The sequence below is a fragment of the Peromyscus eremicus genome, chromosome 16_21, assembly GCF_949786415.1.
Source record: "Peromyscus eremicus chromosome 16_21, PerEre_H2_v1, whole genome shotgun sequence".
NCBI lineage: Eukaryota > Metazoa > Chordata > Mammalia > Rodentia > Cricetidae > Peromyscus > Peromyscus eremicus.
The window spans coordinates 7,364,352-7,380,873 of record NC_081432.1 but is presented as its reverse complement, the minus strand read 5'-3'; the positions used below and the strand labels follow the sequence as shown (position 1 = coordinate 7,380,873).

The 16,522-nt window shown below is 53.5% G+C and overlaps 1 protein-coding gene across 1 annotated transcript in view; it reads right to left on the bottom strand.

Annotated features, from left to right (window-relative positions):
* The window catches only part of Glp1r (glucagon like peptide 1 receptor), a 32,952-nt gene extending 19,447 nt beyond the window's left edge, over positions 1–13,505 (bottom strand). Inside the window, exons 1-3 of the mRNA XM_059282287.1 lie at positions 13,428–13,505; positions 6,234–6,330; positions 4,741–4,848 (exon numbers count right to left, since the gene is read on the bottom strand). Of these exons, the coding sequence (XP_059138270.1) occupies positions 4,741–4,848; positions 6,234–6,330; positions 13,428–13,505 (283 nt within the window). The remainder of the gene's footprint in view (positions 1–4,740; positions 4,849–6,233; positions 6,331–13,427) is intronic.
* Positions 13,506–16,522: the final 3,017 nt, after the last annotated feature.

Here is a 16,522-nt window from a genome sequence, read left to right as displayed (position 1 = left end):
GGCTTCCTCCCTACACGCACCGAGTACGTTGTCTCTCAAGGCTACTTACTCACAGAATCAGGTTTTGAATACCTACTGTATGCTTACACCTTAGAACATCATAGCCACCTCACCAGGTTAACCATTTTACAGATGAAAACACTGAGCCTCTGAGAAGCCGAGCGGTCTGCTCAAGACCAGGCTGATAGGGAGAAGCACAGGCAGGATTCTAACTCCCGGCTCTCTGCCTCCGGGGGGGCCCAAAACTTAGCAGCCAGAGTTGTGCCAAGAGTCCATCCTGGCCAGGTGCTGTTTTCTCCTGTCCTTCCCTGGGTTTGGATTTCCACACATGCCATTGTGGCCCCCAGACAGCCTGCAAAGCTCTGGGCTCTCTGCTCAGGGCCAGCTTGGGGGTGGGAAGGTAGTGTGTGCATGGATGTGTGTCTTCTTGGCTTAGAGTCAAGAGATCACTGTGTCTCAGAGAAGCGCAGCCTGCAAGTTCATCTGTCAGTTAGCCCTCGTTAACATCAAATATTAAAAGCCACGGCTGGATACTGGCTGAGCCCATGGTCCCCAAATGCCCTTCTTGGCTGGAGGTGGGTGGTCTGGGCAAAGCCCTGCTTATCAGCCCAGCCTTTATCTGGCCTGTGAGGAGCTGGCCAATCACAGCCACGGGCTTGGCTTGGTGTAGTCAATACGAGGAGACAACCAGGCGGCCACATGCCAGGAGGCCCAGGCATATTTCATTAAGTCAGCCCCTGGTGCTGGAAATAAAACCCCCAATTAAACACTTCGCCTCCCGGAAGCTGCCACGGCGTCTGTAATCAAGCTAACAGCCACCCTTCCACGTGGACGGCGGGCACTCAAAGCTGTCGAGAGCCGCTCACGAATCTATTAGCTCCCACACCCTGGCAACAGAGGTAGCTGGCAAGGGCTGGGGGGCCCCCATTTCGCAGACGGAGATGCTGAGGGTCAGCGAGGCTGGCACCCCTCCCAAATGTAACAGGATGGGGCAGGGTCAAAGGCAGGGGCCGAGAAGCTTGGAGCATCGGGATTCAGGATGAGGCCAGGTTCCGAGTCCCGACTCAAGTGCAAATCCTGGTTCCACTCTTAATCAGCTGTGGCACATCGGGCGCGTTACTTCCCTGGCTCTCAGCTTCCTCATCTGTAAAATGGGAACCGTCCCTAGGAGAATGTGCAGGAACAGCCTGGTGCATGGTAGGCCTTCGACTGACACACAGTCACACGGAGGCCTTGCTACCTCCTCCAGCTTTGTGAGGCCCAACTTGGGCCTCAGTCTCCCCTTGGTAACCCTGGCTTGCTCTAAAAGCTTCCAGGCTCAACATTACTCAAGGGAGGCAGCCTGTCAAGAGTTTCTAAGAATTGTGAGTGATAGGCTATTTTAAAAGCGTTTTATGACCCTCATATAATTAGAACTAAGCTAACAAACAGGTAGGAACTGGAGAGGAGGGGCTAATGAGGCTGGGATGATGTGTAAGCCGTGGGTCCCCGCTCCAGAGTGAACGGGGCTGCCAAAAGGCCCTGAGACAGCCAACAGGCTGGAAAGCCTCACAGACCTTCGAAGACTCTCCCTTCTTGTCCTGTGTGGACCAAACTCTTCCATCATGGTCCTCTTCCTACTCTCTCCCTCCGCCCCTTCTACACCCTCTGGAGCCCCGAGTCCATGACAAGGGTCAGAATGCAAGGCCTAGAATGTTTTTATTTTTTTTGGGGGGACACTGAGCACCTCGGAGGCCTGGGGTCTTGGCCCTGTGTCCAAGGTGCCCCCTGAGCATCCGCCCTCCACATGTCTGCCTATGCCTGTTCTCCCAGCCTGGTCCCAATGTCACCTGTCCTGATGTCACCCCCAGGACACAGACATCTCCAACTCCCGCCACGTGCCTCTGCTTGGGCCGTGAGGTTGACCCTCCGGCTCCATGCGGCCCCCCTGCAGATGTCACCCAAACATAACTCTAGCTCCAGACAGACACTTAGCTAAGCTGTGCTCGTTGGCTGGTTTGAATTTAGTTCTCTCTGAGGCCACCCACTCCTCTGCCTTGCTCTCTCACCCCTGCCCTGCTTTGTCTCTCCGTGGGCACCCTGCTGGTGGCCTCTTTACCCTAACTCTAGGCATCATGGGGACCTCTGGCCCCAAGCCTACTCCTTTCTTCTCTGGCCTTTGGGGGTGCGGAGCGCTGTTGATTACACTCCCTTCCTATTCTCCATTGGGCATGTTTTCCAGAGAACCCGCCAGAGACAAGGCCTGCCTGTCATCTCCCTGTCCCCAGCTCACGCTGTGAGGCATCTCCACCAGCTGCTCCCTGAGGCAGGCTAAGAATGCTCCAGAGATGGCCCCTTCCTCATCCCCCCCCCACAGCCCTGGGTGGGGGCTGGGGAGCCCCTCTAGTATGGTGATTGCACTGTGTGAGTCCAGTGGGTGTCTCTGTGGGTCCTCAGCTCAGGAGAGGGGAGGCAGAGCTGGTGATCTGGGTGTCCAAAAAAAAAAAAAAAGGAGGGGGGAGTAAATTAGCCTGGTGAGAAGGGAGGGGAGGTTGCTGGCAGGGGGCCTGTGCAGAGGCCGTTATCTTCATGGAGAAAGCAATAAAACCGTGTTCGCTCATAAACGGGCACCACCAGGACCTATTTCCTGCTCAAATAAAATTAAAGGTGATGGATGGAGCCGCAAGCACAGGCCGAGCTGGGGGCGCTTAGTGCTGAGTGATAGGCTCTGTCCCGCGCCTGGCTCCCTGGGGTCTAGGGGCTCAGCCAGGATGCCCAAGCAGAGGTCCCAAATCTTTGAGGCAGGGAACCTGTGCGCCATGCAGGAAGTTGCCCAGGCACGTAGGGCGGGTGGGAAAAATGAACAAAGACTTGTTTTCCCCCCAAGGGTCTCCAATCCTCTCCCATCCACATCCCTTGGCTCCATCCCAGCTCCCGAGTGAGCAAAGAAACCAGCACACAGAGAGGTCTAGGAACTGCTCCTGACCACACAGCCCCTGGGGTCCTCAACAGGCAGGGCCACAGGATCGCACGGCTCAGAGGGCAAGGGCAGGATCTTGTTGCCCTGACTAATGTGTACCCAGCCAATGGAGGTCATTCAGACCCCTCACCTGTCTCCAGCCGCAGGGCCCCACATACGTGCAGGCACTGCCCGGCTCCCAGGAAGCCTGGCTCAACAATTACACAATGAAATGCAGAGACTAACCCCACCTCCTGGACTGACGCCCAGGTCTGCCAAGCCAAGCTAGCTGTGTGTCTTGGAAAAGTCAGGTCATATCTCTGTGCTTCAGCTCTCTCATCAGCGGGAGGGGAAATGGGAGTAATTGCCTCAGAGAGTTATGGGCAGGATTGAATGAGCGTCTTGCCTGTCAACAGGCGAGGTGCGCTGAGGAACTCTGAGTGGAGGGCCACTGATCCACTTGGAACCTGCCTTTTTCAGACCCTGGTTTGTCTTGAGTAGCACGAGGAGAGATGGGTGGGGCCTCTCTAGAAGACCTGCCTGAGCCCCATCAGACCATACTTTATGCTAAAGAGAAGTTCATGTCCGGCCTGCCAGGCCACCTCCTCCAAGAAGACCTCCGGCTTTTCCCAAGCCTGACCTCATTCCTATGCTCGTTCACAGCCTGGTTTCTGCTGAGGATAATGGCCAAGAAAAGTACTAGGTTCTCAGGATTCCACCAGTCACCACCTCATTTGGAACAAGAGACTAAAATCTCTCAGCGCCCCAGTTTCCTCGTCCAGGCAAGCGCATCCCCCCAGGCAGCACTTAGGACAGAACTGGACTCAGTTAGATATTCAATAAGTTACTGGCCATCATTACCTTATGAAATATCTTTGCCGGGCTGGGCAAATGGTTCAGTCTGTAAAGTACTGGTCATGCAACATGAGGACCTCAGTGTAGTCCCACAGCATCCATGTAAGAAGTAGCGCATGATAACGTGTGCCTGTGAGACAGCAGATCCCCAGGGTTTGCTAACGAGGTGGACAGTCTGTGAGGACAACCCAAAGTTGACCTCTAGTCTCTACATGGAGGACAGTACTGGTGGACCCACTCCTGTACATAACCATGCACCTCCACACATATGAACACACACACATACACACAAGTGTCTTTTCCCTCCTTGTGAACATTGGGACTCCTTGCAGCAAGAATGCTTCTCCCCATTAGCTCCCACAGAGCCTCAGCACGGGAACTGGGATGGAGCAACAGGCCTGTAAATTACCACCGCAGTCATGGGCACCCTGGCCCTCCGCATGGCTCTGAGGGAAGCGAATCTCCTACCAGGTCATACTTTCCCCGGTGTGGAGTCTCCCCGGCAGTCAGAGGTGGGCTGGACAAGGTCTGAGGGGCCAGCCCACCATGCCCTTGAGCACTACTCCCTGTGAACCATTAAAAGAGTCAGGAAGAGCTGAGGTGTCAACTCTAGGACACACACACACACACACAACGCAATGACACTCCCTAGGTATCTCCTTTCTGTCCCCCATGATCGGTTCCTCCCTCTTAGCTCCTTCGCTGACCACTAGGGTCTCATTTCTGTCTTAAGTGATGTCCCACCCCGGCCTGCACAAGCATCAGATTTAGGACACCTCAGGCAGTTCCTACACCTGTCACTGCTGACTATCTAACCACCATCAAAGGGTGGTCCACCCTCCAGGGGGCCTGAGGACGTTCTGGGCCGCGGGAACTGGGTCCCAGAAGAAGGGAGCCCATGTCCCATCCTGCCCCAGAGTCCTTGGAACATGGAAAGGGACACTCACCACTGCTGGCCCAGGGCAGGTACCAGGGGCAGCTGACATTCACGAAGGAACCTGGGGGCCCATCTGGCCAGCAGGCGTAGTCATCAAAGGTTCGGTTGCAGAAGAGGCCTGTAGAGGCAGTGGAGCAGTCCTTGAGTCCCAGGCTGCCATTCATTCTTCCTTCTTATCTCTTCCCCAGCTCCCGGAAGCTGCACTCCCCAACCTCTGATGAGTGATCACTGGATGTTGAACATGCTTCCCACAGGGATCACTGCACCACTGGACACTAAGAACTCTCCTCATAGTGCTCACTAAGCACTCTCCCTACAGGGATCACTGGATGCTGAGCACTCTCCCTACAGAGATCACTGGAAGCTGAGCACTCTCCCCACAGGGCTCACTGGATGCTGAGCACTCTCCCCACAGGGATCACTGGACCCTGGGCACTGTGCACTCTCCCCATGGGGATCACTGGATGCTGAGCGCTCTCTCCACAATGTTCACTGGACCACTGGATGCTGAGCACTCTCCCCATGGGGATCACTGGATGCTGAGCACTCTCCCCACAGTGCTCATTGATTGCTGAGCACTCTCTCCATGGGGATCACTGGATGCTGAGCACTTTCCCCGTGGGGCAGGGACCAAGGAAGGATCCTGTTACTCATCAGGGCAGAACCTTAAGCAAGTTCCTTAACAACTCTACGTCTTCCTCTGTGGAATGCAGGCATCTCCTGGCCCACAGAGCCTTGTTGCAGCGTGTGATGTGGAAGAAGGAATGGAGGAAGAGCTCAACAGACATGTCCTATAGGCCATTTTTGAACTGTTCTTCAGAGATGAGAGGGAAATGCTGGCTCCTGAGGCTGAAGAAACCCTCCCCAGGTCACTGTGATGATCAGAGACAGGATTTGAACCCAAGCCCAGCTGGTTCCAACGCCGTGACCTTTAAACCACCCTATAAAGATTTACTCCTGTTGGCTCAGTTGGTAGAATGCTTGTCTAGCATGCCTAAGGCCCTGGGTTCGGCCCTCGACAGCGCATAAGCCAGGTGTGGCGGTACACAGGCATGAAATGCTAATGTTTGGGGGGTAGAGGCAGGGGGATCAGAAGTTCAAAATCATTCATGGTACATAGTGAGTAGGATGTTAGCCTGGCCTACATGAGATCTTGTCTGAAAAAAAATAAAGATAGGTTTGTATAAATGTGTACATTGGGCCTTCAATCTATACACAGTTAAGGAAGGGCTGGGAGAACACAGAATGGAAAGTGGGGGCCCTGCTCTAGAGGTAAAGATAGCAACGAAGTAGCACCCACAAAGCTGCCTGCAGGAAATCGGGTGGGAAGGGAGCAGGAAGACACGTCATTGAAGACACAGTGCGGTCGGTCAGTCACCGGGATAGAGGCCCAGGCAGCCAGCATTCCAGAGAGACAAGCCACACCATCGACGATGGACTTGGATCCTCAGAGCTTCCCTGGAGCTGTGTGGAGCACAGGCATGAGGGCGCATCCCGACTCACCTGTGGCCAGAGGTGGTGCTTCTGTGAGGAACCGCTGGCACTGGCGTCGATATTCTCGCCATTTCTGCACTGTCTCCGAGAGGGACACCGTGGCGCCCTAAGAGGGAGAGAGAAACCGAGGCCCATGGCTCCATCAGCCCCTTCCATTCTCACTCGCCTCCTCCCATCCCGTTGGTTCCTTAATCTCCGGGGGACCAAAGCCCACTAGGAACTTCTGAGAGGGGAGAGAGCCAGTGACTGCCACTTTGGGGATCCAGGCAGGACCTGTTTGTGTGGTTATCCCACCCAGGGGACTGTGCAAGGCTGATGTGTAGAAAGTACCCAGCAAGTGTCTAAAGGACTGATGCTCAGGGAGGAGGGGTGAAAGGGAGTGCAGCTGGAGACTATGTGACTCATTCATGGTCCCATCTGCCCTTCATCTACCCTCAGCAAGGAGACTTCCTGAGGGACAGGGCTGCATCACAGCCTGTGGCTCCTCCCCCCACCCCACCCCACCCCACCCCCATCCCCGCTCCATATCAGTCATGCAGGAGTTGTCTTGCTTCCAGCCATTCCAGGAGAGTCAAGAGAAGACTCCATCCAAGGCACACAGTATCTCAGGAAGCGGAGCTAAGGCTGGTACACAGTCGCCTAGCTCAGTGCCTAACCTGCAGCACCAGAGGATACAGGACACCCAGGGATGCAGGATGTGGCCACGGGGAGGTCTTATAAAGAGCCAGAATTATCACCCACTCCCCCTGCCGGACTCAATGGCTGCCTTACGAGGTCCACAGACCCTCCCTCGCCCCAGGGTCTCTTCCAATACAAGGCAGATCTGCTAGCAGCCTGGTTGCTAAGCCTCAGGAGGATAAGGGGTGCTAAGGTCAGGGTGAAGACAGAAAAGTTCCAGAACACTGAAGCTGTGCCTGCACTGGGAGGTGGCCTCTTACCTGTGACAGAGGCACAGGAGCCTAAGTAAGTTTAACAGCACTGGCTTTAACAGACGTCCCTCTTCATATTTCTGAGTGTTCCCTTCAGCCAGCCTTGAGCTGTGGTGCTTTCTAACTTTTTTTCACAAACATCCTTACAGGTTATAAATATTACCCATTTAAAAGTGATAGATCTCAAAACGAACAGAAAGCCCCTTGCATGAAAGTTGGGATTCATAATTACATTTGCATATGAGTGCATGTATGTGCATAGGTGCACACAAGAGAGAACACGCATTGCCACAGTGTGCCTCGGGTATGTGGAGGTCAGAGGGCAGCCTGTGGGAGTTGGTTCTCTCCTTCCAACCATGTGGGGTCCTGAGGATTGAACTCATATCATCAGGCTCGCCAGCAAACACCCAATGAGCCATCTCCGCAGCCCAGAAGTTCCCTTTCTGAAGCCACAAGATGCACACAGGTGCTGATATAAAACAGCTGATTTTCAGAAACCCAGCCCCGAAATCCCAGTACACCTCCACCCCACCCTCCCAAACACACAACAGATCTGATTTCTGGGTGAGCCTGCCCTGGTCTGAGCAGAGTCCTAGTTCATGTGACATCACCACAGAACAACACACAGTGACATGTGCTTGTTCCTGGTGACATGGAAAGTTCCAGAAGCGGGGGTGGGAGGGTGGGGGGGCTGGGGGGTGTCAAGCTTGCTCTGGATGCCACCAACATCTCTGGAGTAAGTGTGCTGGTGCGGCTGCCCTGAAGGACAAGTTCTTCTGAGAGCAAAGGTCAGCAGTATTTGCTTGGAGAATAAAAAGCAAAAGAATAAAAAGGGAAATCGAATGTGCCAACAGCAAAGGTGGGGCTGTGATTGGAGCCACTGCTGAGGGGTGGCAGATTCATCGGACTAAATCATGGCAGACTGATGCTACATTTCCTCCCCCCCCCCCCGCCGCCCGCCTTTCCTAGTTCCCTCCTCCTCCTCTATTCTCATTGCCCTGAACACAGTGGTGCCCGTGAGGGCAGGGAGTGACAAGGGGAGGAATCTCACAATGTCTTCTCTTAGGAGGAGAAGTGCCAGAAAGCAAGGCCATTGCTGGGAACTGGGGCAGCAGGTGTGTCTAGCCAGGGAGTATGGAGGAGGCCCAAGAAACCAGCGTCTCCCAACGGAGAGGAGGCGTCGGAGGCTGGAGAGGGGACCTTGATGGCTAGCCACCATGGGAGCTTCGAAGAGGCTTTGACTTGGACAGTGACTAAGAGCAGAGTGAAGTCATGAAATTAACTTCAGACCAGGGTTCTGTAAGGACAGGGCCTGGTCCCCCTCAGACTGGGGCTCTGTTAGGACAGGGCCTGGTCTCCCTCAGACTGGGGCTCTGTTAGGACGGGGCCTGGTCTCGCTCAGACTGGGGCTCTGTTAGGATGGGGTCTTTCCCTCTGCCCCCCCCCCCGAAGCCATAGAGTGTCAATTTTAGATGGTGCTAAGTAGAGGAGACGGTGGGCAGACACTGTCCTGAGAGTCTTGGGGCGCTGTTTGTGGCTGGGGCCGGATGCTTCGAAGGACAAATGATGTAGAAGGCACTGGGTGTAAAGACCTCAGGGAGTGGTCAGGGCAGATCTCAGTGCTGACCTGAGGGGTCATCTAGGGGCTGAGAGGTACAGGAAGGGGAAATGGAGGCTGGCCTAGCAAGAAAGGCATTTCAACAGGAAGACACAGTAGGGACAAAGGAGCCGAGGTGAGCAGACTGGGGAGGTGGCCCAGTCTATGGAGTGCGTCCTGCAAACCATGAAAGCTTAAATTTCACACCCAGAACCCAAGTTCAGTACAGTGGCACATAGTTTTAATCCTAGAGCTGGGAAGGTGGGGACAGGAAGGGCCCTGAGGGACACTGCTTAGCACGATAATCAAGCCCTAGGTCCCAGAGACAGAGACCACCACCCCAGAAGCAAAAAAAAAAAAAAAAGGTATATGGCTCTTGAGGAACACCACTCAGGTGTGACCTCTGTCCTACACACACACACACACACACACACACACACACACACACACACACACACACACGTACATATGCATGAATGCATGCGTGGCCACAACTCACGGACCTCCCCACATGAACACACATACATGTATACATGGATGTCCAGGGCAATTCCTGGGCAAAGAGAAAGGTGGGAGAGATAGGATCTGGGATAAGCCTCATGGAAGCTGGGGTCACTGGGTGCCACAGGTCCTGCCGTCCAGGTGACAAAGCGAACAGTGAGCAGTCCTAGTTTGGGGGTCAGATCTGCACTGATCCTGCAGCTCTCCCACAAATTAGGCCCATGATCTGGTGTGCGTGTCCGCATCTAGCTTCAGCTGGCTTTCGTGAAAAGGAGCCACAAGAGTCCACGCGTCAAGGGCCACGACAACTGAGCTTCCACTCACAATGGCCCCTGGCACATGGAAGAGGCTGGTTCTGGGAATTCCACTGTTTAGAAGACAGGCTGGAACCCCAAGCCTGGCTTCCTGAATTGGGGGGGGGGGTCTTCCTTCTAATTTCAATAAACTCCCAGAAGAGTGAAATTAACATGGCTGTCCCAAGGCAGCAACGCTGGTTAGGACAACAGATTGGGAGCCTCAGGGGCCAGGACAGGCTAGTGTTTCCTAGGGCCAGCACTTCTGGAGTGCTTAAAAAAAAGGAAGATCAATGCCCAGGTGGAGGGGACAACAAGGAGGGGATGTCCCCAGGAGCAGTAGCAAGGGATGCAAAATGGAACACTGAGGAGCTCACAGCCTGCAGATGGTGCCCGCTGTCTGCTCCGTCCACAGCCTGCACCCTGGCACAGGGCATCCTCCGCAGGCTCAGCAGGAGCGTGTGCACCAGGGCTTTTCTTTTTCTGGGAACCATTTGGGTTGAGGGGTAGGAGAAAAGAGTGCTCAGTCTCACTTGACCACTGAGGAGGGAGGAAGGAGGAAAGCGGGGCCCCTCAGAAATGCTGCAAAGACAATTTACAGAACACCCTCCTCATCCCAACTAGGTTCAATCCTGCAGAGTCTCTGCCATTTCCTCCTGGGACATGGCACTTTTCTTCTGGTCCCCGCTCAGAGCCTGGATCACGCTTTCCATTGCTGAGTCCTATATTTTTGCGTCCATGTTTTGCTTTCTTAAGGTCCTTCCTGAGGTAGCTGACCAGATGGACAGGGCAAAGAAAGCTGCAGGCACCTTCTCTCAGACTCAGGTACCTTCTCACAGATACACAGTCACACGCAATACCCCTCACACTCTCAGGGATGTTCCCAGCACTGAGACGCTGACATTGAGTCTCCCATCCCCACACCATCACACTCAGACTGCCAGGCACACAGGCACATGCTGAAACACTGACCAACACACACATACACACACACCTGACCCACACAATCACACTGTACCTCAAGCACAGTGCCTCTCCCCTACATGGACACATACCAGAAGATCGCATTCACTCATCAGGCTGTCACCCGCGCGCGCGCGCACACACACACACACACACACACACACACACACACACACACACACACTGTTGGATATGTGAATACAGTGATTCCCATCCAGATTGTCACACAAACACACTGAGAAATAGGAACTCTTGTATACCTTGCACACTTATCTCCCACTCTATCTCTACCTCATGTGCATCTCTTTGTGTGAGAGAGAGAGAGAGAGAGAGAGAGAGAGAGAGAGAGAGAGAGAGAGAGAGAGAGAGAGAGAGAGAGAGAGAGAGAGATTTGCCTGAGGATGGGTGCAGTAAGTGAAGGACCTGTTTTTCCTCAGCACCAGGCACTGGAGGACAGGATGTGGTTTCTTGGCTGCTCCTGGCCAGCTCTATGCTGGGTCCACGTCTGGAAGGAAGCCCAGCCAGGGACAAAGTCCACCCAGGCCAAGCTGTAGCCTCAGCCTACACTGCCCTTTGCTGGAGTGCAGAGGCCGGGGGCTTCCAACAGTCCTGCTCCAGGCTCAGTTCTGCAGCCTGAGGACACAGCAGGTTCTAAAGGACAGATCTCCCAGAGGTCTCAAGCTGTCATTCCAGGAACCAACGAATGCTTTATTCCCCTCAGTGTCCCTTCACCCCTCCATGACAGATCCTGCAATCCCCGTTTTACTGCTAAGAAATCTGGGGTTCAGGATCATCAAGGGTCCTGCTGAAGGCTAAGATCAGAGCTGACATCAGAACCCATTTCCACCTGGAACTTCAAGTGTCAAAGGTCTGCCTATCTTCCCAGTAGCCCAGCTGCCCCATGGAGGGTCCATGGTAGAAATGAACAGGGAAGAGGTGTGGTCCTTCCCAGAAACCATGATGGAGTAGCCTAGGTCACATTTTGCAGAGGTCAGTTCAGCGATTCCTCATCTTGCAAGGAAGTAACTTCTGGCCTCGCCAGACCTGCTCCCTCAGCCTTCGTGGCCCCCAGGAGGAAGGTGTGAGCCAAGAGCTGGGGCCTACACTCTTTTACACCCTGTTCCTAAGCTGCTGGACCACATCGCCTAGGGAACCCTGTTTCTAAGCACGCACCTCACTGTGAGTGACATGAAGGGAGACATTCTAATTTTGCTGACCTCACAGACAGAAAGCAAACCACAAAATTTAGTTTCGAGTCTTCTGTGTGTTCATGAGGTCATGTCGTAATTATTGCAATCTAACCTCAAAGCTGCCTGTCACACGGCTCTCTGCAGCAGCCGGAGATGTCAGTACCCCCATAGCAAGGGCATCCCATCAAAAACTCGGGTGTCTCTTCACTGCCCGCATTTCTGCCACCCAGGTGCTGTTATGGACCAGGGCCGAAGAGTAAGATGATGTGAAGAGGTTCAAGGAGGCTAATACTTCTGGGCAAGGGGGCTTGGAGAAGAAAACAGACAGGCCCTAAGCTTTGGATCTCTCTATTCCTTCATTCCCAACCTGATCTCCAAACTTGGCCGGCAGCAGCCTGGGAGCAGAAAGCTCACACCCCCACCTTCCAGGCTCACAAGAGGGAACTCAGCAGTGGATCTGCAGTCGTGGCTCTGGAAAGATCCCAATGTCACCAGGAAAGCCATGGCCCGTGGGGGAACACTGAGGAAGGTGCCAGGGACTGGGGGAGGTGTCTCTTGGGATCAGCTGGCCCTGGAGAACAGGGAGAGGGAGAGGATTCATCTGGAAAAGAATTTGGGAGCTGAAACAGTGCTGGTCCCTTCCTTGGGAGGCACCTCTGTCCACAGCTGGATTCTCAGCCAGGGGTGAAGTCTGCCCCTCTCCTATTGCAGACCAAGTTCAACCCTATGCAGGACTACTACCCAAAGGTTTCAGTCCTTTAGATCTGGAAGTGGACACAGGAGATGATGGGCAAAGTATTCCCTTATACAGGACATTGCCCAGGCCTGGACCTCTTCTGCTCAGGGGTGTCCTGGCACGTTTGAACAACCACCCTCCCCACAAGCAGCTGACCATCATGCCCAGGGCAGGAGCCTGGGGCAGGACACACAGGCAGAGTAGGAGAAGAGTCCACAAGAGTCCAACTGCAACCTATTCTTTGGCGACACCAAGGAGGTAGGATGTGCCTATGTGTCCCCACAATGCTTTCTGGTGGGTTATTCATCAAAGGGGGACTGGAATGGGTGTCCGAGCTGGTGGGAGGGCCTGGCTAATTCAGAAGGAGCAGGGAACCTGCTGCATGCTTGCTGCAGAGGCTGGGGTGGGGGTGGCAATCCAGTGCCACCTGGGAGGTCATCAGGAAGGACAACAAGCTGCCACTGGCAGGGTCCCTGGGGCTATGAGTCAAAGACTGTAATGAGGGGCCCATAATGGGGAGGAAGGAGCTAGGTTTCCACAGCCAGGCCCTTTCAGCTCTCTAGAGATCCCTGGGTACCCCACACATAAGAGAACGGAGGACCTGAGTGTAGGGGAGGCACCACAGGGGTCTTGGGTACAGGGGAAAGCGGAGGGCCTGGGGATTTTGGAAAAAGGAGTTGTAAAAGTGGGAGAGAAGGACAAAGATGCGTCACAGAAGTCAGAGCAAGGTAACCGCGGGGCAGCTGGTACCCTGGCAGAGAAGCTGTGGCCGAGAAGTGAGGCATCTCGTCAGGACGAGGGTAGTCACCTGGTGTCCATTCCCCACCTGGACCTCCCAACTCCTCAGTCCTCTTCTCCCCAGAACCTTGCACTTCCCCTTGGCTGGGGTCCTGGAGTTTCCGCTCAAGTCCAAGGGCTCCCTCCGCTAGCTCCAGCGCCCGCAGAACACCGCAGCATCCCCCGCCCGTTTGTCGCCGGGGTCCCCGGGGCTCACCTGGGGGCGGGGGCCGGCCTTGCCCACCGCCCCGAGCAGCAGAAGCGCCAGGCGCAGTAGGCTGGGGGCGCCGGCCATGGCGGGGCGCTCAGGACTGGGCCATAGCTGCCACCTGCGGAACCGCGCGCGGCGACGGATCTCTGCCGGGCTGCGGGGGGAGGAGTCCGATGTGGGGCCGCCCCGCCTGCCCGCGGGAGGGACCGGGCGGGGTCCCCGCCGTCTTCCGCCCGGGTCTCTGGGGGCCGGGGTCCAGACGGGCCGCCAATGTCCCGGGCCAAGAGGTGCCCGACGCTGCGCTCCCCGCAGGCGCCACTCGGGTTTAGGAACCGCAGGAGCAGTGGAGCCACCAGCTCTGAGCGCCCCGCGGTGTGTGCGCCTGGCCAGCTCGCTGCGACCCGTGGGGCCCGCCTCCCACCCCCGCACCCCGATCTCCTCCCGGCTCCCCCTCAACTACGGAAAGCCACGCCCCCCAAGTCAGTGGTTCCGAAAGAAAACTGAGGCCAAGGAAGGTGTAGAACTGGTACAAGGTCACAGTGTTCACCAGACTTCTCCTGCAAAGTGTATCCCATAGGCTGCTAGTGACTAGGGAAGAAAGATCCACCTAGCAGGGCCACCTATTTCCCCAGTCCCCTCCTTATCCCAAGCCCAGCCTTCTGGGCAGGCCTGACAGTCAAGGCTGTAGGGATTGGGACAGGAGATCCAAGGTGGTCCTCAGGTTCCCTTCTATGTGGAAACTTTAGAAATTGCAGGGTGGAGAGGGTTGAGGCTGAAGGTCTGTCTTTCTAGAACTTTCCCAATGTTCCCTGCCCAGCCGTTGTAGCCTCTGGGCCTGCCTACTTACTTACCATCCCCACTGCGTAGGTGTGGTCATGTGCGTCCTGACTGCATTCCGTGTGCAGGTCACTCTGTCTTCTGCTTTGTGGAGACTCCTGTCTGTCTTTTCCCCACCTTTGCCCTTGCACACAGTACAGGCAGGGGGAGATCACCTCACTGCGTGTTCTTCCAGTAAGTGGGACAGGCAAGCAGACAGGGTACAGCTTAACCCTCTTGAGGAAACAAAAACAGCAAGAGGTCGCCCCTCCCCAAGAACTAGTAAATGGACAGTTGTGTGTGGCTCTACCCAGCCCTGGACCTGCCTGGGGCTAGTCTGGATCATTCTAGAAGGGAAGGGAGATTGTGAGCATAGCTGTACCTCTTGGAGAACACAGAACTTCTCGAAGTCCGGAGTCAAGAGGGACTCCACATCCAGGACTGAGATAGCCAAGAGGAGGAGCCTGCAGGCTCCATTCAGAGATGAGATAGATAGATAGATAGATAGATAGACAGACAGACAGACAGACAGATAGATGATAGATAGATAGATAGATAGATAGATAGATAGATAGATGATAGATAGGTAGATAGATAGATAGATAGATAGGTAGATAGATAGATAGATAGATGATAGATAGATAGATAGATAGATAGATAGATAGATGATAGATAGATAGATAGATAGATAGATAGATAGATAGATGATAGATAGATAGATGATAGATAGATAGATAGATAGATAGATAGATAGATAGATAGATGATAGATAGATAGATAGGTAGATAGATGATAGATAGATAGATAGATAGATAGATAGACAGATAGAGACAGAGAGACAGACAGAGAGAGAGAGAAAAAGAGAGAGAGACACACACAGAGAGAAAGAGAGAGGAGATGTGAGATGGGAGAGGGAGAAGGAGGACTCCCTTCTGGCAAGCGCTGTCCCTTGTTCTCACTCCACCCAGAGGTCAAACAGGTTCCCACATAGATTTAGGTTGTTTAGCTGTCAGTAAAGAAAATTCCATCCCCAAAATGATGTCACTGTGGCTTTTATGGAAAGCAAGGCTGGATGTTCAGCCCAGGTTGGAGTGAGTAGCCATTCTCTGACTATCAGGATCTCCAGATCTTTTAGGTTCTCCGGTTTCAGGCATCTATCTAAACCATACAAAGTGGCTTGCTCTAGACTCAGTCAAAAGTCCAGTCCACAGGAAAGGACCAGCTGATTACCCACAGCATACCAACCATCAATTCTTCACCCATTGATCAGAATTTATTCCCATAGTCACCCCTAGTTCCAAGAGAGGCTGGAAAAAGTATCTTTTATTTCAGACTGTCCTGGGCACAGTTTGTAACAAGAGTCCTTTTCTGTCCTGCCAGCCAGCTCCCAATAATGACACAGAGACCCATTATTAATCATAATCATGAAAGCTTGACCTTAACTTAGGCTTGTTTTTTTTGTTTTGTTTTGTTTTTTTTGTTTTTTTGTTTTTTTGGTTTTTTTTTTTTTGGTTTTTTTTTTTTTGGTTTTTCGAGACAGGGTTTCTCTGTGTAGTTTTGTGTCTTTCCTGGAACTCACTTTGTAGACCAGGCTGGCCTCGAACTCACAGAGATCTACCTGCCTCTGCCTCCCAAGTGCTGGGATTAAAGGCGTGCGCCACCACCACCTAGCTTAATTTAGGCTTGTTTTTAACTAGCTCTTATAACTTAAATTAACCCATTTCTATTAATTTATGTCCTGTCATGTACCACCCATCCTGCTTCTTCCGTGCCTCCTGGCACCTAGATTCATCTCCTATTTCCTTTCCCCCACATCCACTGCATCCCCCCCCCAAAAAAAGTCCTGCCTATACCTCCTGCCTAGCCATTGGCTGTTCAGCTTTTTATTACATCAATGACAGCAACACATCTTCACACAGTGTACAAATATCCCACAACAGTTAAATAGTGTATCTTTTATTACTCTGCCTGCTTTCTGTTGCTAATAACATCATACTACAGATTTTTTTTTTTTTTTTGAGACAAGGTGTCTCTATGTAGCCCTGGCTGTCTATGTATATCAGGCTGGCCTCAAACTCACAGAGATCTGCCTGTCTCTACCTCCAAAGTGCTGGGATTAAAGGCATGTGCCACCACTGCCCAGCAAGGCTAAGTACACTTTGAAGAAAATACATTTGGGACCCTGATTCTAGCGTAAGGGTAGAGAACTACAGTTGATGGCATCCTTCATCACAGAATTCTGGAGTGGTGAAGGGTATCCCACACTGACAGATAAGGAGTTCTCA